This window comes from Dromiciops gliroides, chromosome 5 (assembly GCF_019393635.1).
Source record: "Dromiciops gliroides isolate mDroGli1 chromosome 5, mDroGli1.pri, whole genome shotgun sequence".
Taxonomy (NCBI): Eukaryota; Metazoa; Chordata; class Mammalia; order Microbiotheria; family Microbiotheriidae; genus Dromiciops; species Dromiciops gliroides.
Window position 1 is genome coordinate 292748968 of NC_057865.1, and position 26619 is coordinate 292775586.

Below are 26619 nucleotides of genomic sequence, written 5' to 3' on the forward strand. Positions count from 1 at the left end.
CCCTCGGCAGCTGCAGCGAAAATGCTGGGGCTGCATCTCCCACTGGCAGGGGTGGGGCTGGGGCGGGGGGAGCTAAGGCACGCTCCGCCCCCTCAACTCTAGTCCCAGCCAAAGCTCAGCCAGTTTGGGGCGGACACAGGGGAGAGGGGCACCTCCACGGACTACTTTTCTTGTGCGTAAGAGCGAGTAGGGGCGTGTCATGCACACACATCCTCCCTCCTCCCCCCTCCCTTTCTCTCATTTCTCCTACCTTCCCCTCCCAAGCCCTCCTCCTTCCAGCTGCCTGTCTTCTTCCTCCATTATCTCCCGCACCTCTTCCCTAATTCTTTTTTTCCTCTGCTTCCTTTACGCTTTTCCTCTCCGTCTCACCATCTCCCCTCCCCTTCTCCCTCTCTTTCCCTTCCTTCCCCTTTAATTTCTCCGTCTTCCCCTCCCTCCTTTCTCTTTTCCCCTTCAACCTCTCTCCTCTTCCCTCTCTCCTCCGTCTCTCTCCCGTTTGCCTTATCTCCTCCCCTTCTTCTCTACCCCTCCCTCCCTTCCTCCTCCTCTCCTTCTCCTTTCCCTTCCTCCCGCCCTCCCCTCCCTCCCCGTCTGTTTTCCTCTCCTCTCATCCTCCTCCCCTGTCCCTCCTCCCCGTTCCACATGGGGCTAAACAGACCTGCTAGGTGCACGAGCAGAGCCGAGCTAAAAATATAAGCGACATGTTAGCAACAGCCTTCCCCATTGGTCAGCAAACGCGACCGGTCAGCGTCTGATTGGCCCTTCGAAACTGACCAATAGGGATGAGGGAGGCAGAGGCGGCAGGGGTTGGTTGCGTGAAGCTAGTTGGCTTAATCATGTGAAGCAAAGGATTATGGGAGTTGTAGTCGTTACTGTACCTTTTTTGTTGTTTTTTTGTTTGTTTTTATCTATAGGGTGAAAAGGGAATCGTAGATAATACAAAAACCCAAGAGCTGTGTTGATCAAACGAAAAGTGTTTGGGCCCAGAAACTACTTAGGATTACTAAAGTGGGCACTGACATGCCTTTCCAATCTGATGGGCCACCTGAGACCATCTGGTCTGTTAAGTTCTGCTTCTCGAGCTGGAACTGATGTTAGAGACCCTTTGGATTTTAGAGAGGAAGTGCCTTGTCCAAGGTCAGGAAGGTTACAGGAAGTGGCACACTTGGTCTTTGAGCCTGGGGTCCTGTGGCTCCCAGGCACAAAGGATTTCCACTTTCCTAGTGCAAAGTGGCATTTTCATAGAATCTCTTCCCAGAGTAGGAAAACCTCTCATGAAGGGTCATCCAGCTTCCCCTTGGAGACCTCCAGTAAGGGAGAACCCATCCACTGTCTCCCTTAAAGGCTTAATCCACTTCTAGTAGGTTTCTAGGGGTATTAGGCAGCTAGGTGGTATGGTGGATACAGCACTGGGCCTACAGTCAGGAAGACCAGAGTTCAAATCCAGCCTCAGACACTTAATAGCTGTTGGACCCTGGCCAAGTCACTTAACCCTGTTTGCCCCAGTTTCCTCACCTGTAAAAGGGGTTCATAATGGTACTTATCCGTCAGGGTTCTTGTGAGGAACAAATGACATGATATTTCTCAAGCACGGTGCCAAGCATATAGTAGGTGCTTCATTAATGCTTGATCCCCCCTTTCCTGGATGGGATGGTGTTCCTCTTATTAATCCTGACCTATATACCTCTCTGTAACAGTTTCACCCATTGCTCCCAAATTCCTGGTTCTGCCTTCTGAGTCCAGTTCTTCCTCAGGACAGCCCTTTAGGTTCCTGAGGATGGCTCTTATGAGGTTACCACCACACTCAGGGGTCTCTACATGAATTGTAACTCTTCTAATTTCCTCTGAATCATAGACAGCAGCATTAATGCTTAGCATCAGTCTTCAGTTTTAGAGATAATTATATTCTCTCCTCTTCCCAATGCTCTCTTCTCCAGTTCACACCCCTATCAATTTTCTTCCTAAAGTGTGATGCCCCTAGAGAGGATGTGACTTGTCGAAGGTCACACCGTTGGGGTGTTCAAAATGTGGTTCCACTGACTTTAACTTCCTTTCTCTTCCCATTCCACCACAGGGAAGAGAGACTGAATCTCCAACCACATCCACGTGATGGGCCATTAAACTGGTAAAGGACATGAGGTTTCCACCTCCTCTCCTTGGGTGTCAGCTGATGATGTCCTCCCTCTGCTTGGATGGTTTCACGTTTCCCTGAGTCTGTGTGTGCCTTTATTCAAATCTCCCCCTGCAGTGCAGAGAACACCCCAGTCCTGATCTGCGGCAACCCAGCCATGCCCACAGTAGAGTTCTCTGGGGAAAGGCTAAATAAAGCCCCATACATGCATCAGGAGGAAAAGAGGGAATTTTTCAAAGATAAGTTGGTATGCCTCTTTTGGTAAATGCTAAGCCCTTCAGCTCCCATGGGAGAGCACCCCCGCCCCCATTTCTTCAAATGATCAATTTCCTCTTGCCTGGACAGGCTGGTAATTGTCCTGAGCCAAATTCCCACTCAGGCACTTAAACCTGTCTCCCTTTCCAAATGGTCCTATCCAAAAATAACACAGTGGGCTGCTCAGTTTCTCAAGAAGGCATGACCATTGGGGAGTGGACACAGAAGCAAACTTTCTCCCTTTTTCAGTGGTCAGCAAGTCTTGCCAGATGGCTTGGTACTTGGACAGGTCAGGCAGGTTATAATTGGCCCCAATTAACTCTCAGAGTTGAGTGATACCCACACCCGGGTGAGAAATGCCCCCTGAGCTCTTTGAAGTCATCAAAGAAAATAGCTTGGGGTTTGTTTTTTGTTGTTGCTCTTGTTGTTTCCAATTTGATTCTTCCGATCTGAATCTCCTGCCGAGCCAAAATCGGAAGGAACTGGCTTTGAGGGGGCAAGATTGGATGGTTGGTGCAAATGATTTTCTACTCACCAGGAATGATGATAGTATATTTAGATGAACAGGAAAGATTTGAGAAATCCCAGTCCTTCGTTCAAAGGAAATCACATCTGGGCTTTAGGAGTGGCAACCCGACATTATGGGTAAAGGTTCGGGAAACCTCAAGAATGACTATAACAGAATTGCAATACATATTAGGTGTGGGAGTGCAAAACCCAACCTCAGAAAAAGAACTTTTAGCTTCCGTGCTTCAGTCTAAGGAATTAGAAGACAGGTTCCTATAGGCTCACTGAGGCAAGACAGTCTGCAATTTATCTGCTGATCTTAATTCAAGCCTTTTACCTACTTATCACGATGCTGGAAGAAGTATGAGGTCTTCTGGTCCAACCCACTCATTGTACATAAGAAGAAACTGAGTCACAGAGAAATTACTGTGCTTGGAGTCAGAAAGACTGGGGTTCAAATCCAGCCCCAGCCATTCACTAGCTGTATGACCCTGGGCAAGTCACTTAATCTGTCTCAGTTTCCTAAGCTACATAATGGTAATAATAAAAGACATGGGTCGTGGGGTTGCAGGGTCATAGTGAGGCTCAAATGAGACATTTGTAAAAGTATTTAGCACAGTGCTTGGCTCTACAGAAATGCTTTCTCCTTTGTGAGATTAGTGTTTTGCTTAATAGGACAAGATTGCCAACAGAGTAAGCTGCTTCCTTTTGGCAGGCCTGTTTGGAGACAGCTAAGGCCCTCTCCTATCAGAATCCTTGGATTCTGTGAGCTTGCTTGAGCTCAGCCTGATTTTTTGGCCACACAAACCATGTTCAAGAGTCTCTATATAAATTGTAACTCCTGTCGATTTCTCTGAATCATAGATACCAGCATTCATGGTTAGCATGAGTATTCGGTTTTAGAAATATTTATTTCAATCATTCTCTTCATTAAAGTCAAAAAGAAATGATTATTCTAATTATTCTCTTCATGCAAGTAAATAAGAGATAATTACTCCAATTACTCTTCATTATTCTAATGATCTCTCACACAGCTGGTAAGCAGTACGGTTAAAATTTGAGCTCAAAGCCCCTTTACTTCAGATAAGTTCTTAACTTCTTCCCTGAATTCCATTATTTGTTGGTCACTGATGAAGAGAAAGTATAGTGCAAGGGACCAGGACCTATGGTCACTTTACCTGTCTGCCTCCCTTTTCCTATCTTTAAAATGGGGCTATTATCTACCTCAGAGACCTATTGGGAGCAAAGGGTTTTGTTAACCTTTGAACCTTGAAGAAATGCAGGTTATCATCACTCTCAGCCTCTGCTTGTCTCTTGAAAGCTCAACTCAAAGTCATTCTTCTCCCCCATGTGGCCCTCTCCTATGTCCGATGCCACTGCCAAGCCCAGACCGACCATACATCTAATTTCTATACCTTCCCAACACCTGGCGAGGAGCTGTGCACACTGAGAAATGTTTGGTGATGACAGAAAATAACACTGGCTCCAACTGAAACTTCTATCCCCTGAATTATGAATGTGTGCTCAAATTATATAAAGCAAACAAAAAAAACTCCATTAAACTTTGCTCTTATCTAGTGAGGAATCTGATTTAAATCCTTCTGTCTGTCCCCTTGCCTTAGAAATCTTCTCTGGCAGTCACTGATTAGGCCTGCCCCCAAAATGGGGTGGGGGAAGAGCCACCCCCCTTTTAAGAAGAGGCCTGGTAAAACCAGAAAGAATGGAATTGGGCAGTTTGATGGAGTTTCAGGAGTTACTGGAGGGCTGGAGGTTAATCTTATATTTCTGTTCCTAAATACTGACATACCCCTTGGTAACACAAAGAAAAACTCCCAAGAGCTGTAGATAATGGGCCAAGGACTTCCAGCTGAGGCCCTTGCATATCAAAGTGCTTTCCAGAGCTTCCTAGCTTTGTGTGAAACATTAAGGGGTCCAGGAAACTACCCTGACAGAATTCGTTTGACTTTTTATCTGCCAACCCCAAGATGTAGAGAGACAGAATTCAAGGTGCTGAAGACAGCAAATAGAAAAGGAACACCAACTTTATTAAAACTTGCTACAGCTACAGAGAAGGTCTTCGGTCATCTTCCTTGGACAGGACACTGGGAGAAAAGGAGAACAAGGGTGCCCATGACCCCAGAGGCAGCCCACTGGGAATGCTGTGCTGCACTTCCCACCCCACCTAAAATGCTGCCAGCTCTAAGGAGGGTGGTTCTCAGAGAAGCTGACTGCAGGCCCACATTCCTCACTCTGCTGCTGCTTGCTGGAGTTTCACAGGCAACTTCCCAGAGACTGGACACACGTCCACTGGGGCAGAAACAGCACTGCGGGAAGGGGACCGCGTCCCAGCTTCTTATATATAAGAAAGGTCCAGTCCATTTCCAGTTGTTCCTGGTACTATCCCCTAGGGCAGGATCCTCTTCTTTCCTCTGCCACATTTCTGGGAGAGAGGAGGGTGGGTGAAGGTAGAGAGGGGGAGGTAGTCATCGGCAAATCTAGTGATGCTTGGGTCCCATTTTCCCCTTTCCATGGGGGTGAGGGTGGTGGGGGTATCTTCTCGAGCTGGGGCGGCAACATGGTGGTGGAGCCGGGAGGGTCAAGCCAATCACCTCTTCTTAAAGCCGTATTTCTTTCGTTCATAGAAAAGGTCAGTCTTGGAACTCCCAAGGTTGACAATCTTTGGGCAACCATCTCGCTGGAAAAACAAAGGAAAGCAGGCAAACGTTAAAGGCAGGGCCACAGATGCAATCATGGGACAGGATTCAAAGCCCTCCAGAAGCTGGCTTCATCTTCTCTCTCACTTTATCACTGGGCATGTTGCCTGGCTGAAGGGGGCAGAGAAATGGAAAGACGCCTGAATGGTCACAGTGTCCCTGGGCCACACTTTGAAAACCAATGATCTAGATCAACCTATTCCAAAGTGCCCATCCAGCCTCCAACTAAATACCTTTAGTTATGAGGCACTGACTACCCCCTGAGGGTGAAGAGCCCAGAAGAGTTCTTGGGGTGGTGGTTCTGCTGTTCCTCCAAGCCAAAAGACTTTAGGGAGGTCTGTGAAAGTGGATGGAGGGGAAACCCTCTATTTTTACTAACCTTTGGTTTCCTTTGTATTTTATTTTATGCATTTTAAAGCATCATTCTGAGAAAAGGCCCCCGGACTGCCAAAGGGGACACAAAGATTCCATTATCTTGTGGCAATACCCCACGTGTGGGCAGCCCTGGCCACGAGGTGTGCCCTTCCAGGTTCTGGTCTCTGACCAAGTTCCACTGGAGCTGAAGTCTAGTGGAGACCTTTCTGTGTTCAGGATGGTCCCCTGCACTACATGAGTGGGAACCACATACTAGCCCAGTCTCTGGGGAAGCTGTGGCCCTACTGGCTGCTGTGGGATGTCAGGAATAAAACCAGGGAAGAGGAGAGCACGAGAAGCAACATCTGGAGCCTCTCTGTCACACACTACATCAAAGGGCCTCTCACTGTGGCCCCCTGGGGGATGCCCCAAATCCCCAGCAGCTGCTTCTCCCTCAAACACTGACACCCCCCCCCCCCCCAGCCTTCCAGGGACTAAGAGCTGGACAAAAGGCTCCTCCCCTCCCTCCATCCCTGCACTGAGTCATCCTCCCTCTGCAAAGGCAAACAAAAACCCAGCTCCTGGGCTTTCTCATTTCTCAGTCGTGCCACACTGCATTGTCCTTGCAGAAGAAGCTGAGCCAGAGAGCTGCCTGACCTGTGCCTTAATGTCCTCGAATGGAAATGGGGACAGCTCAGAGGGACTGAGCTGTGGAGAGGGCCGGGAGGCTCTAAGACCGTAATCACGCTCTGACCTAATCTGCTCTTCTCCCCACTGAGGCAGGGAGAGGTGACTCTCACCCCGCTGCTCTGGATTTCCCTTTATGCCCATCTCTTCCAGGGTCCCCACATCAAGACAATGTCACATCTTTGGCTTTTTCTAAACAACAAATCTGCGAGCAGACGGAAACCCCAGGGCAGCAGAGCTGGCTCTGGGCACTCGCCCTGACTGCTAAGAAGCTGCTGCAAAGCCTCAGGGTCCGAGTACTGGGGAGGAGACCAGGTGATCTGGGGCCGCCCGAGATGGCTGCTCCGGGGGAGCTCCCATTTGGGGAAGCGCATGCTGGAATTCCCAAACCTTCCTCACCTCACTCTCATCCAAACAGGAATCACCAACATGAGACAGTCTCAAGGTGCTTGCTATTCCTAGCCCCCAGGGTCCCTCTCTTAGGAGGGAATGGCTTAGGGTCAGCTTTTAACACAGGAGACCACGTGGAGGCTACCATTCCAAGGGCACACCAAGATGAGGTCCCCAACCACCCCTCAACAAGGGCTTGCTGGCAAGTTTGACCTACAGATTGGTCTGAAACAATCAAAGGGCCTCTCACTGGTCCTTGGTCCTTCACTCGCTTGGTCCTTCTGCCCACTGCTGACACCTTCCCCAAGCAGAGCTAGGTTCACATCCATGCCTTTGGCAGGAGAGTTGGGTTTCATGGGATCCCAGCATTTAGAGTCGGAAGAAACCTTGGAGGTCGTTTAGTCCAGCTTCTTTATTTCAAAGAAGGAAGTGACTTGCTTAAGGTCATACCACAGAACCAGGCCCTCGGGTCTCCCAAATCCCTTCACCTTTTTGCTACACTGTGTTCAAATTCATTCCTGAACAGCGCCCCCTTTCTCAAACAAGAGGAATGGAAGTCAGAAAAATAGAATGAACTTAACTGGGTCACTCTCGTTCCGTGAACGACTGTGCATGGTCAGTGACCCACATTAATGTCTGAATCAAAAGCTAGAACACTGAGGAGGCAGGCTAATCTCCACCTGACAAACATTCATTGCCTCCTATGTATTCAAACCCTGTTCTTGAAAAATAAGCCGTGTGACCTCGGGCAAGTCACTTATGGTGAGAAATGCCTAAAGGACACTGGTGGCTGTATGCTTGGGACAGGTGGCGTGGCCTCAGCCAGAGTCAAGGATGACTCAGGTCCCAAGCCTGGCCCACTGGAAGGATGAAAGTACTTTCAACAGAAACAGAAGACCAGAGGGTTGTTGGGGTAAGACAATGAGTCCTGTTTGGAACCTCCTGAATCTGTGACATCTATAGGTCGTCCAGGTGGAATGTTCCTTAGACACCTGGTGATTTGGGCTTGGATCTCAGAAGAGAGAACAATGCTGGATACAGAAGTGTGGCGACTGTCAGCAGAGGAATGACAGTGGAGCTCATGGAAGCTGAGGGCGTCAAGAGAGAATGGACAGAAGATGCCCCAGGAGAGAGTCCACAGGTCCACCCTCACAGACCAGGTGGGACCGAGAAAGCGGCCGTGACCACGAGACTCAAAAACTGTTGCAAGGGAACCACGGCTGACAAGCTTAAACTCAGCACAAAAGTCAAGAAAGATGAGACCTTTGTGGGAAAAGAAAAGCCCACTGGGTTTGGCAACCAATAGCCAATGACGATGTGGGGAGAGCAGCTTCAGCTGAGCCATCCAGACTGAAGCCTGACTGCAGAGGACCGGGAAGACAAGGCGTTCAAACAGCAGCTCTGTCCAGGAGTCCAGTGGTGATGGGTGTGGGAGGGGGCTTGAGTGTGTGCCAGCCTACGGGAAGCTGAGAGCTAAGCAAAGTGGGGGTGATGGAAGGGGCAGGAGGGAATGGGACCAGGGGCCTGAGGAGAGAGAGCCTGCCCCCTCCAGGAAGACCCACCACCTCCTTTTAGACTAGAGCAAAGGACCAGAGGAGATCTGGAGTACAGGGTGTCTGTCAAATCCTTGTCCTCTGCTGAGGGAAGGAGGGGAGACACACTGTCAGTGACCTGGAGAGAAGGGGTTGGAAATGGGCCCTAAGGGAGTGAGATGGAGCCTCAAGAAGGGAATAGTAAAAGTGCTGATGTGGAAAGGCCCAGCTTTAAATCTGTGAGCGCAGCTGGGCAGCTTAAGCATCTGCATTTTGTAATGAGTGGAGGAAGGTGGATGGTGGCAGTAAACCAGAGCTGGGTTTGGAAAGAATGGATGAGACAAGAGGAAAAGGGCCCCCAGGACAGAGGACAGGAAGGCCTTCCTGTGGCTACTAGGGTCGTGAATGGGTCTGCCTGATTTCTTGTTTCTCAATAGCTATTTAAAAGTGAGCCAGGCCACCTGCTGGCTTCCCATGGCTGTGGGGCTCAGGGGCACACCATTAGCTCCCCGATGAGGGGTGAAGTGAGGAAGAGTCAGAGCAGCAGCCAAAATCTAGGAAGGGCCTACTGGATGCTGGCCCGGCTGGGCCAAGACAAGAACACTGCATTCACTGGAAGAAAAGCATCAGGAGATAGCAGAGCCTGGCTGGCTGTGTCTGAAGCCTGAGCTCAAAGCCCTGCATGTAAGCAGGGATGGGATCGGGTCGGGGTGGGGGGCACGAGAGACAGAGGAGGCTTGGAACAGCAATGGGGAGCCATTGCCAGACAGCAAAGTCAAGGCTCAGCTCCATTCACCTAGTTTGAGGACCACCTTAGGGGTGATGAGCAGAGTCAACCCGTCACAAGCATGTACTGAGCCCGGAGGCTGCCCCACCTAATGGCCTTCCTTCCTTATGTGGGTGAATCTGAAGACTGGGCTGGCCCAGGAATGGGATTACACTGTGGCAGAGAGGCTGCCGGGTGGCCAGAGTGCAGAATGCAGAAGCAGTAAGAAGCAGAAGCCTTAGAACCCGACTAGTCTGAGAATGTCTTGGGGGGGTGGGGGGCCCTTTATGGGAGATTTTTTGAGTGATCTGGCCCCATCTTAGTTGGGTCATCATATTTTGTCGGCGTGGTTGTAATGCATCTATGACACACCTTTACTGAAAGACGGCTGGGCGGGGCAGTCATAGTTGGGGTGAGTCCACATTACCAGGTACTGTAGGGGATACCCAGAAGTTGAAGGCTCCTGACTCTCAGGAGCTAACCCAGCACAGCCAAAGCTGAAGGACGATACAGCGAGAATAGCCCACACACAATTAAAAGGAATTAAGAGTGGTGAACGAGGGAGAAAGCTGATGGGGCTTAAATGGCTGGGTCTGCCAATTGCTAACTGGGAGGAAAAGGGAGAAACGATGAACTGAAATGAGGTTCGTGGATGTCAGGGCCCATCCCCTTGCCAGACCCCATGAATAAACATAACGGACAGCTAATTCCACGTGAAACATTCTTCAACCTAATCAAGCTTCTTCCCTCTTTGGCTAAAATCAACTTGGAGGGAGCTGGCCTGGGCCGTGGTGCTTCTGCTGCCACCCAGCAAGGTGTGTACTACGCAGGGGACTCAGACATGCCAACAGAGAGGCTCCTGATGCCCTGCTGACCCTGCCACGTACAGCCAGGGGCTCTGTGTGGGAGAGGAAACCACACAAACACTTTCTTTTGTCTACTGTCACGAGAAGGAAGCAAGCTATCTGATTTACTGGGACAAAGTGATTTGGGGAGGAGGGACCTGCCACACAAATATTGGTAAATGGTCAAACCTTCACTGAGCTCCCAGGCTGATAATCGCCTTTCCTTTGGGATTTCCCATAACCCTTTATCCTGTCATTCTCCAAAGTATTTGTACTTCAGTGTTGTATGTTATGGTCACCTGTGCATGCCCTAACTTTGGAGGGCCATTAGGGGAGGGACCTTGTCTTTTCTAACCTTTATCTTCCCTCAATGCTTAGCATGTCCCACACAGGCACTTAAAGGTAAAAGCCGGTTTCTGGCACTGGTCCACTCTGGGCAGCAAGCCCATGGCTGCTGGGGAGGTGAGCAAAAATGCCAAGAGACAGACTTCTCAAGTAACAGCCAGCTTGTCAGATTGCCTCCTCAAAACCAACCAACTGTTCACTGTGCCCCCAGTGTACCAAGCGGCCCGCAGGGGTCTTTCTAACCAGGCCCACGTGGGGAGGAGGGTGCGCATGCTCAGTCAGTATCATTCCTGGTGAATAAGCACAACTAAATATAGGCGCAGACTCCAAAATACGAGGTCGAGGTTGTGACATTCTTTTCCATGTGCAATGCCTGCATGGCAGCTGGTACAAAGAGCTCCCAGGGTCTGGAGAAACTGGATTATAGACACAGACCGAAACAACAAGAAAGCCCAGAGAGTCGGCGCACATTCCCTTGGAGCCTCTAATGGGGGCTTCTAGGTACTACTAAGTGACAGACAGAAAGGCCATCCAAAAGTCATCCCAGCACACTCACATCCTTCTCCTGGATGGTACATTCCTTGCAGTAATAGGCGTCAGACACTCCAGGGCCCCCGCAGATCACACAGCGCCCCTGGTAGGAGCCATAGTTGCATTCATCACATATTCGGACCAATGTGCAGGGACGCACATAGGAGTCACAGATCACACACTTGCCGTCACCTGCAAGAATAAGATAGTAAATACACTGTGAAGTTCACATGGAAATACCCACTGCTTAAAGGCCTATGGCTTCTTTACTGTGGGGAAACCTGTACTACATTACTCTCCATCACACCCACACCCGAATGTTCCATATCCATGACTTGGATATTACAGAAGTACTTCTTCCATAAGAGGCTCATCAGAATCCTGCCTAGAACATTCTCCCCTTCCCCCACCCCCAACAAAGCCCAGGAGCATCACCATGTTGGGAAGCCTGCAGTTTTTACAAATATGTCAAACACATTTGTCAATGCCTTTGAAAAGTCCTCCTCGGAACACCCCTACTGGTCTGTATCTCAGTAGGATTTGCTCAAACACGTTTGGAATCGAACAGATTCATTTTTCCTTATTAATAATCACTTGTTGTAGGCATGAAATGGCGGCAAATAGGCAAAGAACCGCGTTAAGTGGTCCACCAACACCCAGAACTGACCAAGTCTCCGGCGCTCAGGGTGCCCCTGTCTCTCATCTCCAGCCCACCCAGGCACGGGAGAGGGGTTGTACATACTCACATTTTTCACACAGCCTCCCGATGGCTATGGGAATGAGGGGAAGAAGCAAAACACACGATGTGATTAGAGTTTGTTAACAGACTCACAGCCTAGCAAATAATGTATGTTCAATGCAATCAACAAGTGTGGGAAAGGAGGAAGGGGGAGGGAGAAGCCCGGGTCTGGAGCCGGGGCTAAGCATTTAAGAAGGTCCTACTATGTGCCAGAGTCTGCGGACGGCCCACCCAAAGTCACAGCGTCTGCCCTCGAGGAACCCTCACTCTGCGGCTCAAGTCAACCCAAATGGAGACTAAGCCCGTCTAGAGCCGGACACGGCGCCCGATCTAGGCCGATTCCCATCTCAACCCCTCGGCCATCCTCCCCAGCCCCAGTGCGCAGGCGCCCCATTCCCGCCCAGGTTCCAGTGGCAGCGGCCGCGAGCCCCCCAGCTCAGTGCGCAGGCGCTCCAGATACTGCCTCATTCCGGTCGTCCCGCGCCCCCGGGCCCAGTGCGCAGGCGCTCTGTTCCAACTGAGCCAGGCACCCGACCCGGCGCGCCCCCACCCTCACCCTCGGTTCTATCCAAACTGTCACGCGCCGACTCCCCTTCCCCACGCCCCTGCCTCCGTCGATTTGGGGCGGGAAAAGGCGACGTCTCATAGGCATAAGGGCTAGAGTACCCAGAAACCCAGCTCCCGCCGCGAGGCGCCCCAGGGCTCAGGGCTCAAGACGAGCGGGTCCCAACTCACCAACACCGGCTTGCTTGCGACAGAAGATCAAATCCGGGTGATGTTTGGCCATCGCCTCCCCTCAGGACGGCCGCCGGATGCAGCCACAGCTTCCGCTCGACCTCTGACCTCCTCAAGGCCCCTCCTCTCCGCTCAGCAAGGCCCCGCCCCCGTCCAGGCTCCGCCCCATTCCTCAGCCGAGTCGGGGATGAGCGGGGTCCGGGCCGGGCGTGAGCGGAAAGTAAACGTCCCCTGGACAGCGACGGCCTGAGCTCGGAGGTTAGCGGGGCTGGCTCCCCGCCCTTTGGCTGATCCCTTAGTCCCACCCCCTGCTATTTCTCGGTCTTCCCCAGCCCTCTGGGGCGCGGTTCGGCTCTCAGGAAGCCCCGCCCCCGGAGCCTGGGCAGGATGAACGTCAGCCCCGCCCCCTGTCTGGGACCTCACGGTCCTCTCCCTTTCTTGGCTCCTCCTCAGGCCCCGCCTCCTGCGCTGTGAGCCCAGGCCCCGCCCCCCGGAGCCTTTAAAAGCGCCCGCGCGCGCGTCACTTTCACGCGACCACATCTTTGTCAGTGCACAAAATGGCGCCCTACAGCCTGCTGGTGACCCGGCTGCAGGTGAGCGCCGCCCGGCAGGTGGGTGGGTGGGCATGGGACGGCGGCGTCAGCAGCGGGGCAGCGGGCGGGAGGCAGTGGGCGGGCGGGAAGCGGCCCCGGCCCGGCTCCGCGGGGCGAGCGGCCTGGGCTGGGCCGGTCTGGGCCCGGCGCCTGAGGTCAGGGAGGGCATCCCCGCCTCCGCTCTTCCGAGCCCCAGGCTCCGATCGGGCCGGGCCGGGCGGAGCCGCGCCTGAGGCTGAGGCGGCTCCTCCTCCTCCTCCTTCTCTGCTCGCTGTCGGGGCCGGGGCCGCCAGCAGCCTCAAGGTGAGGACAAGGTGACCGGGCCGGCGGCCGCAGCCTTGGCCCGCCCAAGGTCACGGGCTCGGGCCGCCTTCATCCACCCCTTGGCACTGACGGGGACCCTGCGACCTCGGGCAGGACGTCGGGGCGGTGCCCTCCGGGGGATCAGCGCCCACGGTGTGCGAGGCCCTGCGGATGCCCAAACGGGGGTGACTTCCGTCCGGGGGATGGGGGAGGCCCCGGAACACGCATCGCAGACCCGGCCAGGGGCCGCCTGGGTCGAGGCAGCTCCTCTGGCTTATACGATGCCCACGTTTTCCCCGTTTAATCGTCTCCCGTGGAGACGAGGCTGCATAGACTTGCATAAATGGAAGCTGGTTATAAGTGATGGGACCAAGGAGAAGCCGGTCTAGGAGGGGGCAGTGACCTAGCCGAGACCACACTGTGAGTCTTAGCACCTGCCGTCTGCACCTGTACACCAAGCCCAGGGTCACAAAGTCACAGAAGTGTCAGAAATGAAAGGAATGTGGAGGAGACTTGGGTCCACCTTTTGTCTCCTGCCCAAGGTTATTCAGGTAGCAAATAGCTGGCATGGCATGAAGCCCCGGAACCCAAGGCTCTTCTTCCTCTCCATTACCTCCCCTTAATGGCAAACTCGGTGATGGGGTCCTTAACCCCCGGCAAGGATTATCTGAACTCTTTCACAACCGAGGAAAACAAGGGGCTTTGCAGTGGAGAAAAGGGGTCTGGTTAAGCTCATGTGTAAGTGACAAAGCCCAAAGGGCTTGAGTGTGAGGACCCATTTAAACGTCAGAGAATGTCAGTAGTTGTCCAATTGGTGTTTGTGGATGGAGGGAATGGATGACTGTATATGGTTTCCTTGCAATAACTGAAGGGCCCCAGAGGAATATGCCCTCAACCTGTCAGGCAGCCGAGCCTGGTCCTGGAAGCCACAGCCACAGCACTCTTTTCCTTTGATAAAGGGACAGTAAGGTGGTGGCATTTCTAGGTCCTCTCTGATGATCACAGCTTTAGACCTTCCAGAGGGTGAAGGGCTTTGCTTCGTGACCTTGTACCCCTCCCCCCAAGCCACGACCAAGCTGATTGAGTCAAACCAGACTTGGGGGGGGGGGATGGACTCTCAGCACACAATCCTGGTGAGTGGGAAGCACTCAGGGTGCCTTCAGCTTTTGTTTTTATGTTTGTCAATTTGCCTTTAAAGTGGTCATACCTCAGCCTACAGCAAGAAGGAAGAAAACCTGTGACTAATAGGCCATATTAGGCATTATTAAAGTTTATTCTGTGACATTCTGAAATTCTTTTAAAATGCCTCTGAATTCTCAAATAACTCCAGACCTGAACAAACTGATACCATGGGGGAGAATCATCTTTTTCCTCATTCTGCTGATATAGGAAATGATATAGGAAAGTCAGGCCACTCAGAAAGGCTGGCAGGATCACTGGGCTAGGAAGCTCAAACCACCTTTGTCCATTTTCATTCTCAGCCATTCACAGTCTGTGGGACCATGAGGTGGAATGGGAAGAGTCCTAGACTTGGATTCACATCTCAGCTCCTCTGCTTCATAGCTGGCTGACCGCTGCAAAATGGGAGCATCCTTGTACAATAACCTCTGCCTCAGGGGTAGTGAAGAGGAAAGTTCTGAGTGGCTGGGGCTTTGTAAAGGGCTCTGAGAACAGAATGAGTTTGCTTTGCTCTTCTTTTTTTCATTGGATAAGGGGGCATGATATCCAGCCCTGGCATCTTTTCCTCCAGCTTGGGCTCTCAGCCTGTTCCAAGGCAGACCTCTGTGCCCCCTGTTGTCAGACGAGGTCTGTCTGTGGCAAGGTAGCATTTGAAAGCATCACATTAGAGAAATGAGTGGCAAAACGGGGCAACAAAGACAGTATGGGGAGTAAAAGCTTTGGGAGAGCTGTGTGCGGGTCTGATGCCTGGTGGGCTGGAAGGCAGTGGTCTTCAGAGCCTCTCCCTGTCTTTTCTGTTTCGAGGAGCCAAGGTCCCATCTTATCTCTTAGTCAATTATTTTGTGACAGGTGTTCCCTGATGAAAGACCCATAGATAACAAACACTTGGCAAGAAGGACTTGCTTTATCAAGGCTTTTGCCTCTCTGAACTCTGGAGCTGGTGACTGGCTGAATGTTGGCAGCAGTTACATCTTATGAACCGTTACCTAAGCCAGTGGGTGAGGCGGCCTCTCAGATTCCTCCCAACTCAGGAGATTCCATACCTTTGTTCCTGGATCATCTTACCTACTCAGGTCATCTCACCTGGGCACCAAGATGGCCAATAAGCAGGAATGCTCGTCCTGCTTGAAAAAGAGGGGATGCAAGCACTCCCTATTGCTCTTTCTTTCTTTCTTTCTTTCTTTCTTTCTGGTGGGGCAGTGAGGGTTAAGTGACTTACCCAGAGTCATACAGCTAAGTAAGTGTCAAGTGTCCGAGGCTGGATTTGAACTCAGGTCCTCCTGAATCCAGGGCTGGTGCTTTATCCACTGCACCACCTAGTTGCCCCCCTACCCCCCATCATTTCTTCTTCTTCTTTTTTTTTTTTTTTGGTGAGGCAATTGGGGTTAAGTGACTTGCCCAGGGTCACACAGCTAGTAAGTGTCAAGTGTCTGAGGCTGGATTTGAACTCAGGTCCCGACTCCAGGGCCGGTGCTCTATGCACTGCGCCACCTAGCTGCACCCCCATCATTTCTTACAGCACATTTGGGTGCAGTGACTCTCAGCTCTTCCCCACTCCATGAGCACTCTCAGTTTCCAATTCTTTGCCACCACACAAAGAGCTGCTGTCAGTCTTGTTCAACATAACGTACAGTTTAGACATACATTCCTCTCTCTTGGGTCCTTGAGAACATAGGCCTAGTGTTGTTACCGTTGGGTCAGAAGACAGGCACAGTTTAGTAGTGGTGTCATCCTAGCCTAGCTGTCTGACGTTATTTCTCTAGGATCCCCTTCTAGCTTATATGAAGGGTGGCGCTTCTGGTTCTCGATTCGTGGGGTAATGGGCTCATAGCTTGGGAAGAGCACGCAGAGACACATCATTGTCTTGGAGCTGCTCGTTCTAGCAGTCAGCTGCTGTGGAAAGGTCTGCTCCCAGCTCCTCCACTCCTGCCCTGGCCTGGGACCCACTGGAGTCAAGTCTGAGCTCCTGATCTGTGCAGGGCCCCTGTGTTCTGGGCTGGAGGAGATTGGAAGCTCTGATAGAGAAGGAGGCACCAAGGGACATAGCAGTAGAGAGTCATGGAACAGAGAGTTGGGCGTGGGGAGTATCAGGGAAGGCCCAGAGGAGATGGGGTGGGGGGAGGAGCAGGGGGAGGAGGAGGAGGAAGAGGGGAAGTACTATCTGAGATGCCCTTTACATGTGTAGAAGTTCCTCCTTAGTGGTAACAGGCTATTCATATATAAAGAATGATTCGGGGCAGCTAGATGGCGCAGTAGATAAGCATTGGCCCTGGATTCAGGAGTACCTGAGTTCAAATCCGGCCTCAGACACTTATTAGCTCTGTGACCCTGGGCAAGTCACTTAACCCCAATTGCCTTACCAAAATAATAAAATAAAATAACACAAGAATGATTCATATAAATGTCATCCCAGCACCCCCTTCTCAACATAGAAGGTTCTAGGTAGGATTCCTGCTTCTTTAGTACTCTCTACTGAGGCCGCTGAGAGAAGCCGTGCTCCACCACCCTTTTTCATTGAATGGGGGCCAGAGCAGGCTCTGCGCTAGGCACCGAGGAAGTTTCAGTTTCTGATAGGTGTATTTTCTGTTTCTAGAAATACTCTCAGGCTCCTCCTTTTACTTTTTATTATTTTTTTGTTTTTGTCTTTTTTGCAGGGCAATGAGGGTTAAATGACTTGCCCAAGGTCACACAGCTAGTGCGTGTCAAGTATCAGAGGTTAGATTTGAACTCAGGTCCTCCTGAATCCAGGGCCAGTGCTTTATCCACTTTGCCACCTAGCTGCCCCTGCTCCTTTTCTTTTCTTTTCTTTTTTTTTTTTTTGGATTTTTTTGCAGGGCAATGAGGGTTAAGTGACTTGCCCAGGGTCACACAGCTAGTTACGTGTCAAGTGTCTGAGGCTGGATTTGAACTCAGGTCCTCCTGAATCCAAGGCCAGTGCTTTATCCACTGCGCCACCTAGCTGTCCCCGCTCCTTTTCTTTTGGAGCAGCTAAGTGGTGCAGTGAGTAGAGCACTGGCCCTGAAGGTGGGAGGACTGGAGTTCAGATCTCACCCCAGACATTTACTAGCTGTGTGATCCTGGGCAAGTCACTTAACCCCAGTTGCCTCAAATATCTGGGGCTATCTCCAGTCATCCTAATGTCTCTCTTGCCACTGGACCCAGAAGGCTCTGGAGGAGAGAGTGAGGTCGGTGACCTTGCACAGACTTCCCTCCCTTAAATCCAATTCAATGCAAGTCATGATGGACAAACAACAAATTGTCCTTGTCTTTTGTTTCCTACATCAATATCCTTCTCCCTTCTAAAGAACTATCCCATATAATAAAATATTTTTAAAGACAGAAAGAGGAAAGGGAAGAAAAGCAGCATAACTGATACATGGAGAAAACCCGAAAGTCTGTGCAGTGGGCCCCCCTTGGGGCCCTCCCCTCTGCCTGCCACAGGCCCCTTCCCTTTCTTTTTATAAGTTGGGAGGAAACGGCAGGGGAAGCAAAGGCTGAGCTGGCATGTTCCCTTGCCAGAGAAGATTTAAGGGTCCCTAAGAATGAATGCCTCGCCCTGCGGCTCCCTTTGGGCCCAGTGCTGCCTCCACCCTGGCCCAGAGGATCATTGGTACTTGTCTCAACTGTTATAGCCCAGAGCTGCCCCCCCCCCCAACCACAGGCTGCTCTTTCTGCGCCCCCTCCCCACTGACTCAGACTCTCCTGCTTATCTTCAGGGCCACTCTGTCCTCTGCCTGGACCACCATCTGAATGAGCACAGGGCTTTCCTGCCTCTGGCTCTTTGCCCAGGCTGAAAGCCCACCTCCGATGGGAGGCTTTCAGTAACTGAATCTCTCCCTCCCTCCCTCCGTCCCTCTCTCTCTCTCTCTCTCTCTCTCTCTCTCTCTCTCTCTCTCTCTGTATCACTCTCACACACACACACACACACACACACACACACACACACACGTTTTTTAGCCTCTTTCTTGCATGTATCCTACAGTATTCTGTTTTCTCATTTGGAGGGCAGGGGTTCATGTTCCCCTTGCCTACTGTGCTGTCCAGGAGGTTGGAATCCTGTTTTAGCTGCACTTTGAATCTCCTTCCCAGTGCCCTGCCCACATAAATAAATGTTGCTTGAATGGAATGGAGAATATTCAGTTTCCAGTTCCCTTCTCTGGATAGAACCTGCCCTTGCAGAGTTGGCTTGTCTTGGTCTCACGGCTCTTGGCTCATTCAGACCTCTTTGGCAAACAGGGACTTGAAGGCAGATCTTCCCATGGTCCTCTGAGCTCCCCAAGATGCCCCACCAACTTTGGCCTCTGCCTGTTGCTTAGTGACGGAGGCAAAGAGCCGGGACTCCTGTGGGAGGAGACTCTTAAACACCACAGGCCCAGGAGAAAACCTCAGTGCTTCCTCTAGAGGGATGGTGGCCTTGGAGTTTGAGGTGGGGCTCTGGAAGTGGGAGGACATTGCCCAGTGAGGTCAAAAGCAGTCTGGCCTGAGGCTCCCAGGAAAGCCCTAGGCCTGCTGGCTGCCTCTGGCCTGTGGACCTCCTCCCCACACAGGCTCGCTCTCTCTCTCACACACACATACACACACACACACACACACACGCACGCGCACGCGCACGCACGCACGCTCGCCCACCCCTTTGGTACCAAAGCCTCGTGCTGAGCTGTCCGGCAGTTTGGCAGGTGTGGTGGGCTCACCCGATGCCTCCACAGAAAGCCCCGCTGCCTTTGGGTGTTGGGGAGGAGGAAGCAGGTGGGACCACAGGGAGGAAGGGACAGCCTGGAGCCAGGAGGCCTGCCCTGAGTCAGCTGGGTCAAGTGCCTGTGGCATCTGTGCATGCTGGCACAGATTGTTTGGGAAGTACCAGTGACGCCTCTGTTGGCTTGTGCCTGACACAGGCCCTTGGCCTGCTGGCTCCTAGTGTAGCCGCCGAGCTCACGGGACCTTCTAAAGTCGTCTCCAGCTCTGCCATGCTCTCTCCCTGTGTCTGTTGCGCCCCCCCCCCCCAACTTTGCCTTGGGTCAGGAGGCTCCCCCTACTCTCCCTCCCCGCCCCACATATGTCCTCTTGATTTCTGTGGCCTCCTTCTTCCTGCCTTGTACTCTCGCAGGCTACCCTTGCCCGTGCTGGCTCCCTGAGCGCAGGGACTCTGCCAGTGTGCCCGTGTTCTCTTTATAGTCCTAGCACACATGGGAGATGTGGGAGAAATGTTTGATTGGATAGAAGGCTTTGAACTCCTCTTCTCCCCCCACCCTCCATCTATCAAATGTTCTCTCAAAGCTGTAAAGCTTTGAGGTCGGTCGTGTGGTCCCCCCTCCTCATCTTGCACATGAGGTCACTGACACCCAGACAGGTATTTGGGAAGGACTTCGGAGGTGACCTGAAGAAAGACAGTTTCCCTCACCAGTGGTCATCGAGCAGGACTCCCGCTCTGCCCAGGGCAGCTCATCATTCCATTCTTGGCCCATTGGACTGGGGGGAGATAACGGTTCATCATTTCCAGCTTAGCTCTCTAAGGCAGGCGGAACAAAGGGGAGTCCCCTCCTCCCTGGGGTCACCTTTAGACCATGTCAAGGCTGTTCCAAGGCTGAGGAGCCAGGAGTACTTTGTCTCTAGTTTTCACGTGTGGAGGCATTTCTCCTCCACTCTACCCCCCACCCCCCACCTCTAACTCTTGGAAGCAAAGGCCGCTTTCGTCCTTGTACTTCCAGAACCCACCCTCTATCTGGCACTTGATCAAATGACCATTAAATGTAACAGGGAGGCCTTTAGCTGGGAAGGAAAAGGGACTTCCCCTGCAGAGGGCCTCGTCTAGCCCTCTGCCCCACAGCAACCTTCATGGGACACGGTCAGCAAATGCCATCCCTTAGTCCTGTGGCTTGGACAGCTTCCCCATGCTTGCTTTTCACTTTGGCACGGTTAAGTCCAAAGGCAATGGCAGTTTTCTGGCCCATGCCCAACCCATAGAGGGCCATTTTTAACTTTGACCAGCTGGCCCCAGGAATCTGAACCCAGGCCAATGTCTCCACATATGGAAGCAAAGAAGAGCAAAGCAGCAGAAGGGCCCACGGTCATGTGCTGGAGCAGGGTCGGGGGTGGGGGAGAGGCCCCAGACCCCTTGGTCTAGTCTCTAGGGACCCTTTCTCAGAAGAATGTTTTGACAGCTTGCAATATTTTCTTCTTGGCCTGAGAGCTCTGGAATTTGGCTATAATATTCCTAGGAGTTTTCCTTTGGGAATCTCTTTCTGGAGGTGATCGGTGGATTCTTTCAATTTCTATTTTAGCTTCTTCTAGAATTTCAGGGCAATTTTCCCTGAGAATATCTTGGAAGATGATGTCTAAGCTCTTTATTTGATCATGGTTTTCAGGTAGACCAATAATTTTCAAATTATCTCTCCTGGACCCATTTTCCAGGTCAGCAGTTTTTCCCAGAAGATATTTCACATCGCCTTCTATTTTTATTCATTTGGATTTGCTTTATTGTGTCTTGGTTGCTCATAAAGTCACTGGCTTCCATTTGTTCAGTCTTCATTCTTAGGCAATCATTTTCATCAGAGATCTTTTGTAGCTCCTTTTCCATTTGGCCAATTTGATATTTCAAGCTGTTGACTTTTTTCTCATGTCTTTCCTGCATCACTCTCATTTCTCTTTCCATTTTTTTCCTCTACCTCTCTAACTTTATTTTCAAAGTCCTTTTTGAGCACTTCTACAGCCTGAGACCAATTCGTATTTTTCTTGGAAGCTTTAGATATAGGGGCCCTGATGTTGACATCTTCCTCTGAGGGTGCCCCTTGTTCTTCCTTGTTACTGAAGAAACTTTCTATGGTCCTCACCTTTCTCTGTCTGCTCATCTAGCCTTTCTTTTACTAGACTTTTAGCTCCTTAAAGTGGGGCACTGTTTCCAGGCTGCAGTATCCCAAGCTTCAGAAGTCCCAGGTGGTATGATTTAAGGAGGATCAGGTTCTTCACTCACCCGGCCTGTTTCCTGGTCCTAGATGACCCCAGACCAACTTGCTAATCAACCAGCCTTGTGTGTTGTGGTTGTCAGCTCTGAGGAGCCTGTGCCCCTCCCCCACCTGGGCCACTGCTACTCAAGCCTGCCTCCTGGTTCTCAGCAGGGGTGAAAAATCCAAGTTCTGCCTCAACACCAGCATAGACCCCTGTAGTCTCCCCCCTGCCCAGGGCTCAGCCCTCTCACAGACTGTGAGCTTAGCTCCAGACAACACTGGCGCTTCAGCTGATTCAGAGGCTCTGGGGGTCTGCTTCTCTGGTGAGGCCTTCCTGGGACTGGATCTGTGTCAGGGTGACTGTGGAGTTGGGCCCGACTCCTGTATCAGCACAGCAGCTCCCTCCTTCTGACCTTCCAAGCCGTTCTTGGTTAGAAGATGATTTCAGCACATTCTTCTGTGAGTTTTGCTGCTCTGGGCATTTTCCTATGGGGTTATTTGGATGTTTTTTGGAGCGATTGTGTCATGAGTTTGAGAGCCTTTCCTCCGCCATCTTCTATTTCTATATATTTATTTAAAGTTTTGAGTTCCAAATTTCAGCCCTCCCTGAGGTGGTAAGCAATCAGATATAGATCATACATGTACAATTATGTAAAAGATTACCACATTAGTAATTTTTTTGTGTGGGGCAATGAAAGTTAAGTGACTTGTCCAGGGGCACATAGCTAGTGTCAAGTGTCTGAGGCTGGATTTGAATTCAGGTCCTCCTGAATCCAGGGCCGGTGCTTTATCCACTGTGCCACCTAGCTGCCCCCACATTAGTCATTTTGTATAAGAAAACTTGAATTAAAGTGAAAAATAGCGTGCTTCAGTCTGTGTTCCATCAATATCACTTCTTTCCTTGGAGGTAGATAGTATGTTTCATCAATAGTCCTTTGGGATTGTCTTGGATCATTGTATTGTTGAGAATAGTCAAGTCATTCACAGTTCTTCATCAAACAGTGTTGCTGTCTCTGTGTATAATGTTCTCCTGATTCTGCTCACTTGGCTATGCATCAGTTCATACAAGTCTTTCCAGGCCTTTCTGAAATCCTCCTGCTTGTCATATAGCACAATACTATCCCATCGTCATCATATACTACAGTTTGTTTAGCCATTCCCAACTTGATGGACATTCCTATGATTTCTAGTTCTTAGCCACCACAAAAAGAGCTGTTAGAAATATCTTTGTATACCAAACACTCTTCACACAAATTAAATCAGATCTAAATAATTGGAAAGATATCAATTGCTCATGGATAGGCAGAGCTAATATAGTAAAAATGACAATACTGCCTAAATTAATTTACTTATTCAGTGCCATACCAATCAGCTACCTAAAAATTATTTTATACAGCTAGAAAAAATAATAACAATTCATCTGGAAAAACAAAAAATCAAGAATATCCAGGGAAATAATGAAAAAAAATTCACAGGAAGGTGGGTTAGCGGTACCAAACCTGGAGCTTTACTATAAAGCGGCAGTCATCAAAACTATCTGGTACTGGCTAAAAAATAGAGTGGTAGATCAATGGAATAGGCTAGGCTCAGGAAATGCAGTAGTAAATGACACTAGTAATGTAGTGTTTGATAAACCCAAAGACTCCAGCTTCTGGGATAGGAACTCAGTATTTGACAAAAACTGCTGGGAAAACTGGAAGATAGTATGGCAGAAATTAGGCATAGACCAACATCTTACACCTTATACTAAAATAAGGTCAAAATGGATACATGATTTAGACATAAGAGATGATACCATAGGTAAATTAGGAGAGAAAGGAATAGTGTACCTATCAGATCTTTGGAAAGGAAAACAGTTTTTGACCAAACAAGAGATAGAGTATATTATAAAATGCAAAAATGGATGATTTTGATTATATTAAATTAAAAAATTTTTGTACAAACAGAAGCAATGCATCCAAAATTGGAAGGGAGGCAGAAAGCTGGGAAACAATTTTTGAGGCCAGTGCTTCTGATAAAGGCCTCATCTCTAAAATATATAGGGAATTAAATCAAATTTATAAGAATCCAAGTCATTCCCCAATTGAGAAATGGTCAAAGGATATGAACAGGCAGTTTTCTGATGAAGAAACCAAAGCTATCTATTCCCATATGAAAAAATGCTCTAAATCTCTAATGATTAGAGATGCAAATTAAAACAACTCTGAGGTACCACCTGACACCTATCAGATTGGCTAAAATGACAAAAAAGGAAGATAATAAATGTTGGAGAGGCTGCGGGAAAATTGGAACACTAATGCATTGTTGGTGGAGCTGTGAGCTGATCCAACCATTCTGGAGAGCAATTTGGAATTATGCCCAAAGGGCGATAAAGCTGTGCATACCCTTTGACCCATCAATCCCACTTTTAGGTCTTTTGTCCAAAGAAATCATGGAAGGGGGAAAGGGACCCACATGTACAAAAATATTTATAGCTGCTCTTTACGTGGTAGCAAGGAATTGGAAGTTGAGGGGGTGCCCATCCATTGGGGAATGGCTGGACAAGTTGTGGTATATGAATACAATGGAATACTATTGTGCTGTAAGAAATGATGAGCAGGAAGAGTTCAGAGAAACCTGGAGGGTCTTGTGTGTGGTCTGATGATGAGTGAGATGAGCAGAACCAGAAGAACATTGTACACAGTATCATCAACATTGAGTGTTGATCTACTGTGATGGACTATATTCTTCTCACCAATGCAATGGTACAGAAGAGTTCCAGGGAACTCATGATAGAAGAGGATCTCCAACAACAAGAAAAAAAAAGAAAGAAAGAACTGTGGAGTATAGATGCTGATTGAACCATATTATTTCTTTTGTTTTGGGTGCTGGTTTTTTTTTTCTATTTTGAGGTTTTGCATCACTGCTCTGATTCTCTTGTAACAGGATTAATGCAGAAATAGGATTAATGTTATTATGTGTATATATATATATATATGTGTGTGTGTATATATATATATCTATATGTATATGTATAGAGATATATAGATATAACCTATATTAGATTACCTGCTGTCTAGGGGAGGGGGGAGGGAGAAAAATCTGAAATTGGAAAGCTTGTATAAACAAAAGTTGAGAACTATCTTTACATGTAACGGAAAAAATAAAAAACCTCATACATTAATTACATACTAAATATAGAAACCAATGATCAGGATCCTTGTGCTACCAAAAGCCTGGTGCCCAATTTCTTTCTGCAACTGCATGCTTTGCTAAATAAATCATTGTCTGGATGTAATTACTTGGCATCTTTTCTTCAAAAAAAAGAAATATCTTTGTACAAATAGGTCTTTTTGGGTTTTGGGGGATGTCTTTGGGGTAGAAACTTAGCAGTGGTATTGCCAGAAGTCTATTTCCTTCTTCCCCATGGAACTGCATGGGCTTGACACCATCCATAACCTGCTTTCTTTGGACTGGGGATAAACTTTCCCTCGTACTTGTCATTGCCAAAGGGAAGACTCACCGTACAGTTAGCAGAAGTGGAAGTGGAGTCCAGGCTCCCAGAGTTTGCTCCCCAGTGAGGTTGGGAGATGCCACAGCCTGCTCTTCACTTGGGCTGGATGCCCAGGTCTGCAAGACAAATGAGAAGGATCCATAACTTCCCTTCCCTTGGGGATAAAGGGTTTCCAAAGCTCTTTGCTGAGGACTCTGAGCAGAGATGGGCCAGCAGAGGTGGAGAAAGAAGCAGAGTGACTCAGCCCTCATCCACATTCACACTCAGCTATTCACAGGCAGGGCCCAGACCTTGATGAAGGTGAGGCCAGTGTCAGAAACCTGCCTGTGCCCTTGCAACCTTGGCCAAGCTTCAGAGCCCTGTCAGATGAAGACAGTTGACTTTTCCAACTCAAATAGAGACGTACCCTTTGACCCAGCGATGCCACCGCTAGGCCCAGATCCAAAAGAGATCAAAGAGGAATAGGGCCCCTCTGTATAGACTGAGGTCAGGCTGGAGTGGGACACGGCCACCACACCCTTGTTTGGGCTCTGCCTAACTACTATTGAGCCACCCAGGATGTTTAGAGATACAGACAAGGGGACAAGGGCTGGCTCGAGAGAATGCGGATGTCAGCACATTCCACTTCATCTCCAGGTACTATATAAAGCTCTGTGTGACAGTGTCAAGGTTTCTCATACAGGCCTCTTTATTTTTTTTTACTTTTTGACACAGGCAGTGAGGGTTATGTGACTTACTCGGGGTCACACAGCTAGTAAGTGTTAAGTGTCTGAGGTCAGATTTGAACTCAGGTCCTCCTGAATCCAGGGCCACTGCTCTATCCACTGCACCACCCAGCTGCCTCCCCAGGCCTCTTTAAGTTATAAAAGCAGCCCAGAAATCACGGGTTGACCTGGCCCAGGGGCCACTTTAAGGGGGTGCCCTAGTTTTGCTTCCTTGGCCCCAGGCCGTAGTGCTGCTTCCTATCTGGGCCTCTGTGTTGGTCCTTAGGCCAATGGTTAGTGAGCAGCTGGAGTGTCAATGGTATTATCTTTGGCACTTCATGAATTTCTTGAAGCAAGAGGAAGTCATTGGTGTCCGCCCTCTAGGAACTAATGAAGAACACCGTGTCCTTCCAGGATCCTTGTCAGGACGGCAGGGGGCCAGTGGGCATGTGCTTCAGGGGGAACCGATTAGAATGGTCCCTGGGGGCCCAGATTGGTGAGGCTCCTGGCTCAGATCAGGGGTGAGGTCATTAACCTTGGAACTGAATAAACTAACTGACCTGTCTATGCTAGGATCAAACTCAGAATTTTGGCTTGTGCTTAGCACTGGATGGAGCCTCAGGAACTGTAACATTCTTTTCTCCTTAGCATAGAGTTAGGCCCTGGGCCCTTACTGGAAAGAAGACCAAGTTTGTCTTTGGCTCCCTCTCATTCTCCCAACCCTATCCACTCTTCCCAAGCCAATCGTCGGCCCTTCAGTATTGCTTTCTAGCTTGGCCTGACCTCCCTTCAATCACCCTAGGCATCAGAATAGTTCCTTTCCCCACCCCCTGTTGAAAGTTCCCATACCCTCCCTAGGATTCACCTCAGCCAGG

General features: G+C 50.0%; 2 protein-coding genes across 2 annotated transcripts in view; one reads left to right on the forward strand and one right to left on the reverse strand.

Annotated features, from left to right (window-relative positions):
• Positions 1-4917: 4917 nt before the first annotated feature.
• On the reverse strand, positions 4918-12910 carry PHF5A (PHD finger protein 5A). The gene is made up of 4 exons (XM_043965876.1): positions 12532-12910; positions 11804-11827; positions 11083-11249; positions 4918-5588 (listed from the first exon to the last, which is right to left on the reverse strand). Exons 1-4 carry the CDS (start codon positions 12581-12583, stop codon positions 5499-5501), a joined length of 333 nt encoding a protein of 110 aa, XP_043821811.1. The 5' UTR covers positions 12584-12910; the 3' UTR covers positions 4918-5498.
• Positions 12911-12984: 74 nt separating this feature from the next.
• ACO2 (aconitase 2) overlaps positions 12985-26619 on the forward strand; it is a 33596-nt gene continuing 19961 nt past the window's right edge. The window contains exon 1 of the mRNA XM_043965875.1: positions 12985-13124. Within this exon, the coding sequence (XP_043821810.1) occupies positions 13089-13124 (36 nt within the window). The 5' untranslated portion in view covers positions 12985-13088. The remainder of the gene's footprint in view (positions 13125-26619) is intronic.

Bases quoted from the DNA above. Each gene is read 5' to 3' on its own strand.
- PHF5A (XM_043965876.1), bottom strand. From the start codon at position 12,583: ATGGCCAAACATCACCCGGATTTGATCTTCTGTCGCAAGCAAGCCGGT. The intron at 11,828-12,531 runs GTGAGTTGGGAC...TCATTCCCATAG, and splicing joins TCGCAAGCAAGCCGGTGTTG to CCATCGGGAGGCTGTGTGAA. The intron at 11,250-11,803 runs GTGAGTATGTAC...TTATTCTTGCAG, and splicing joins CGGGAGGCTGTGTGAAAAAT to GTGACGGCAAGTGTGTGATC.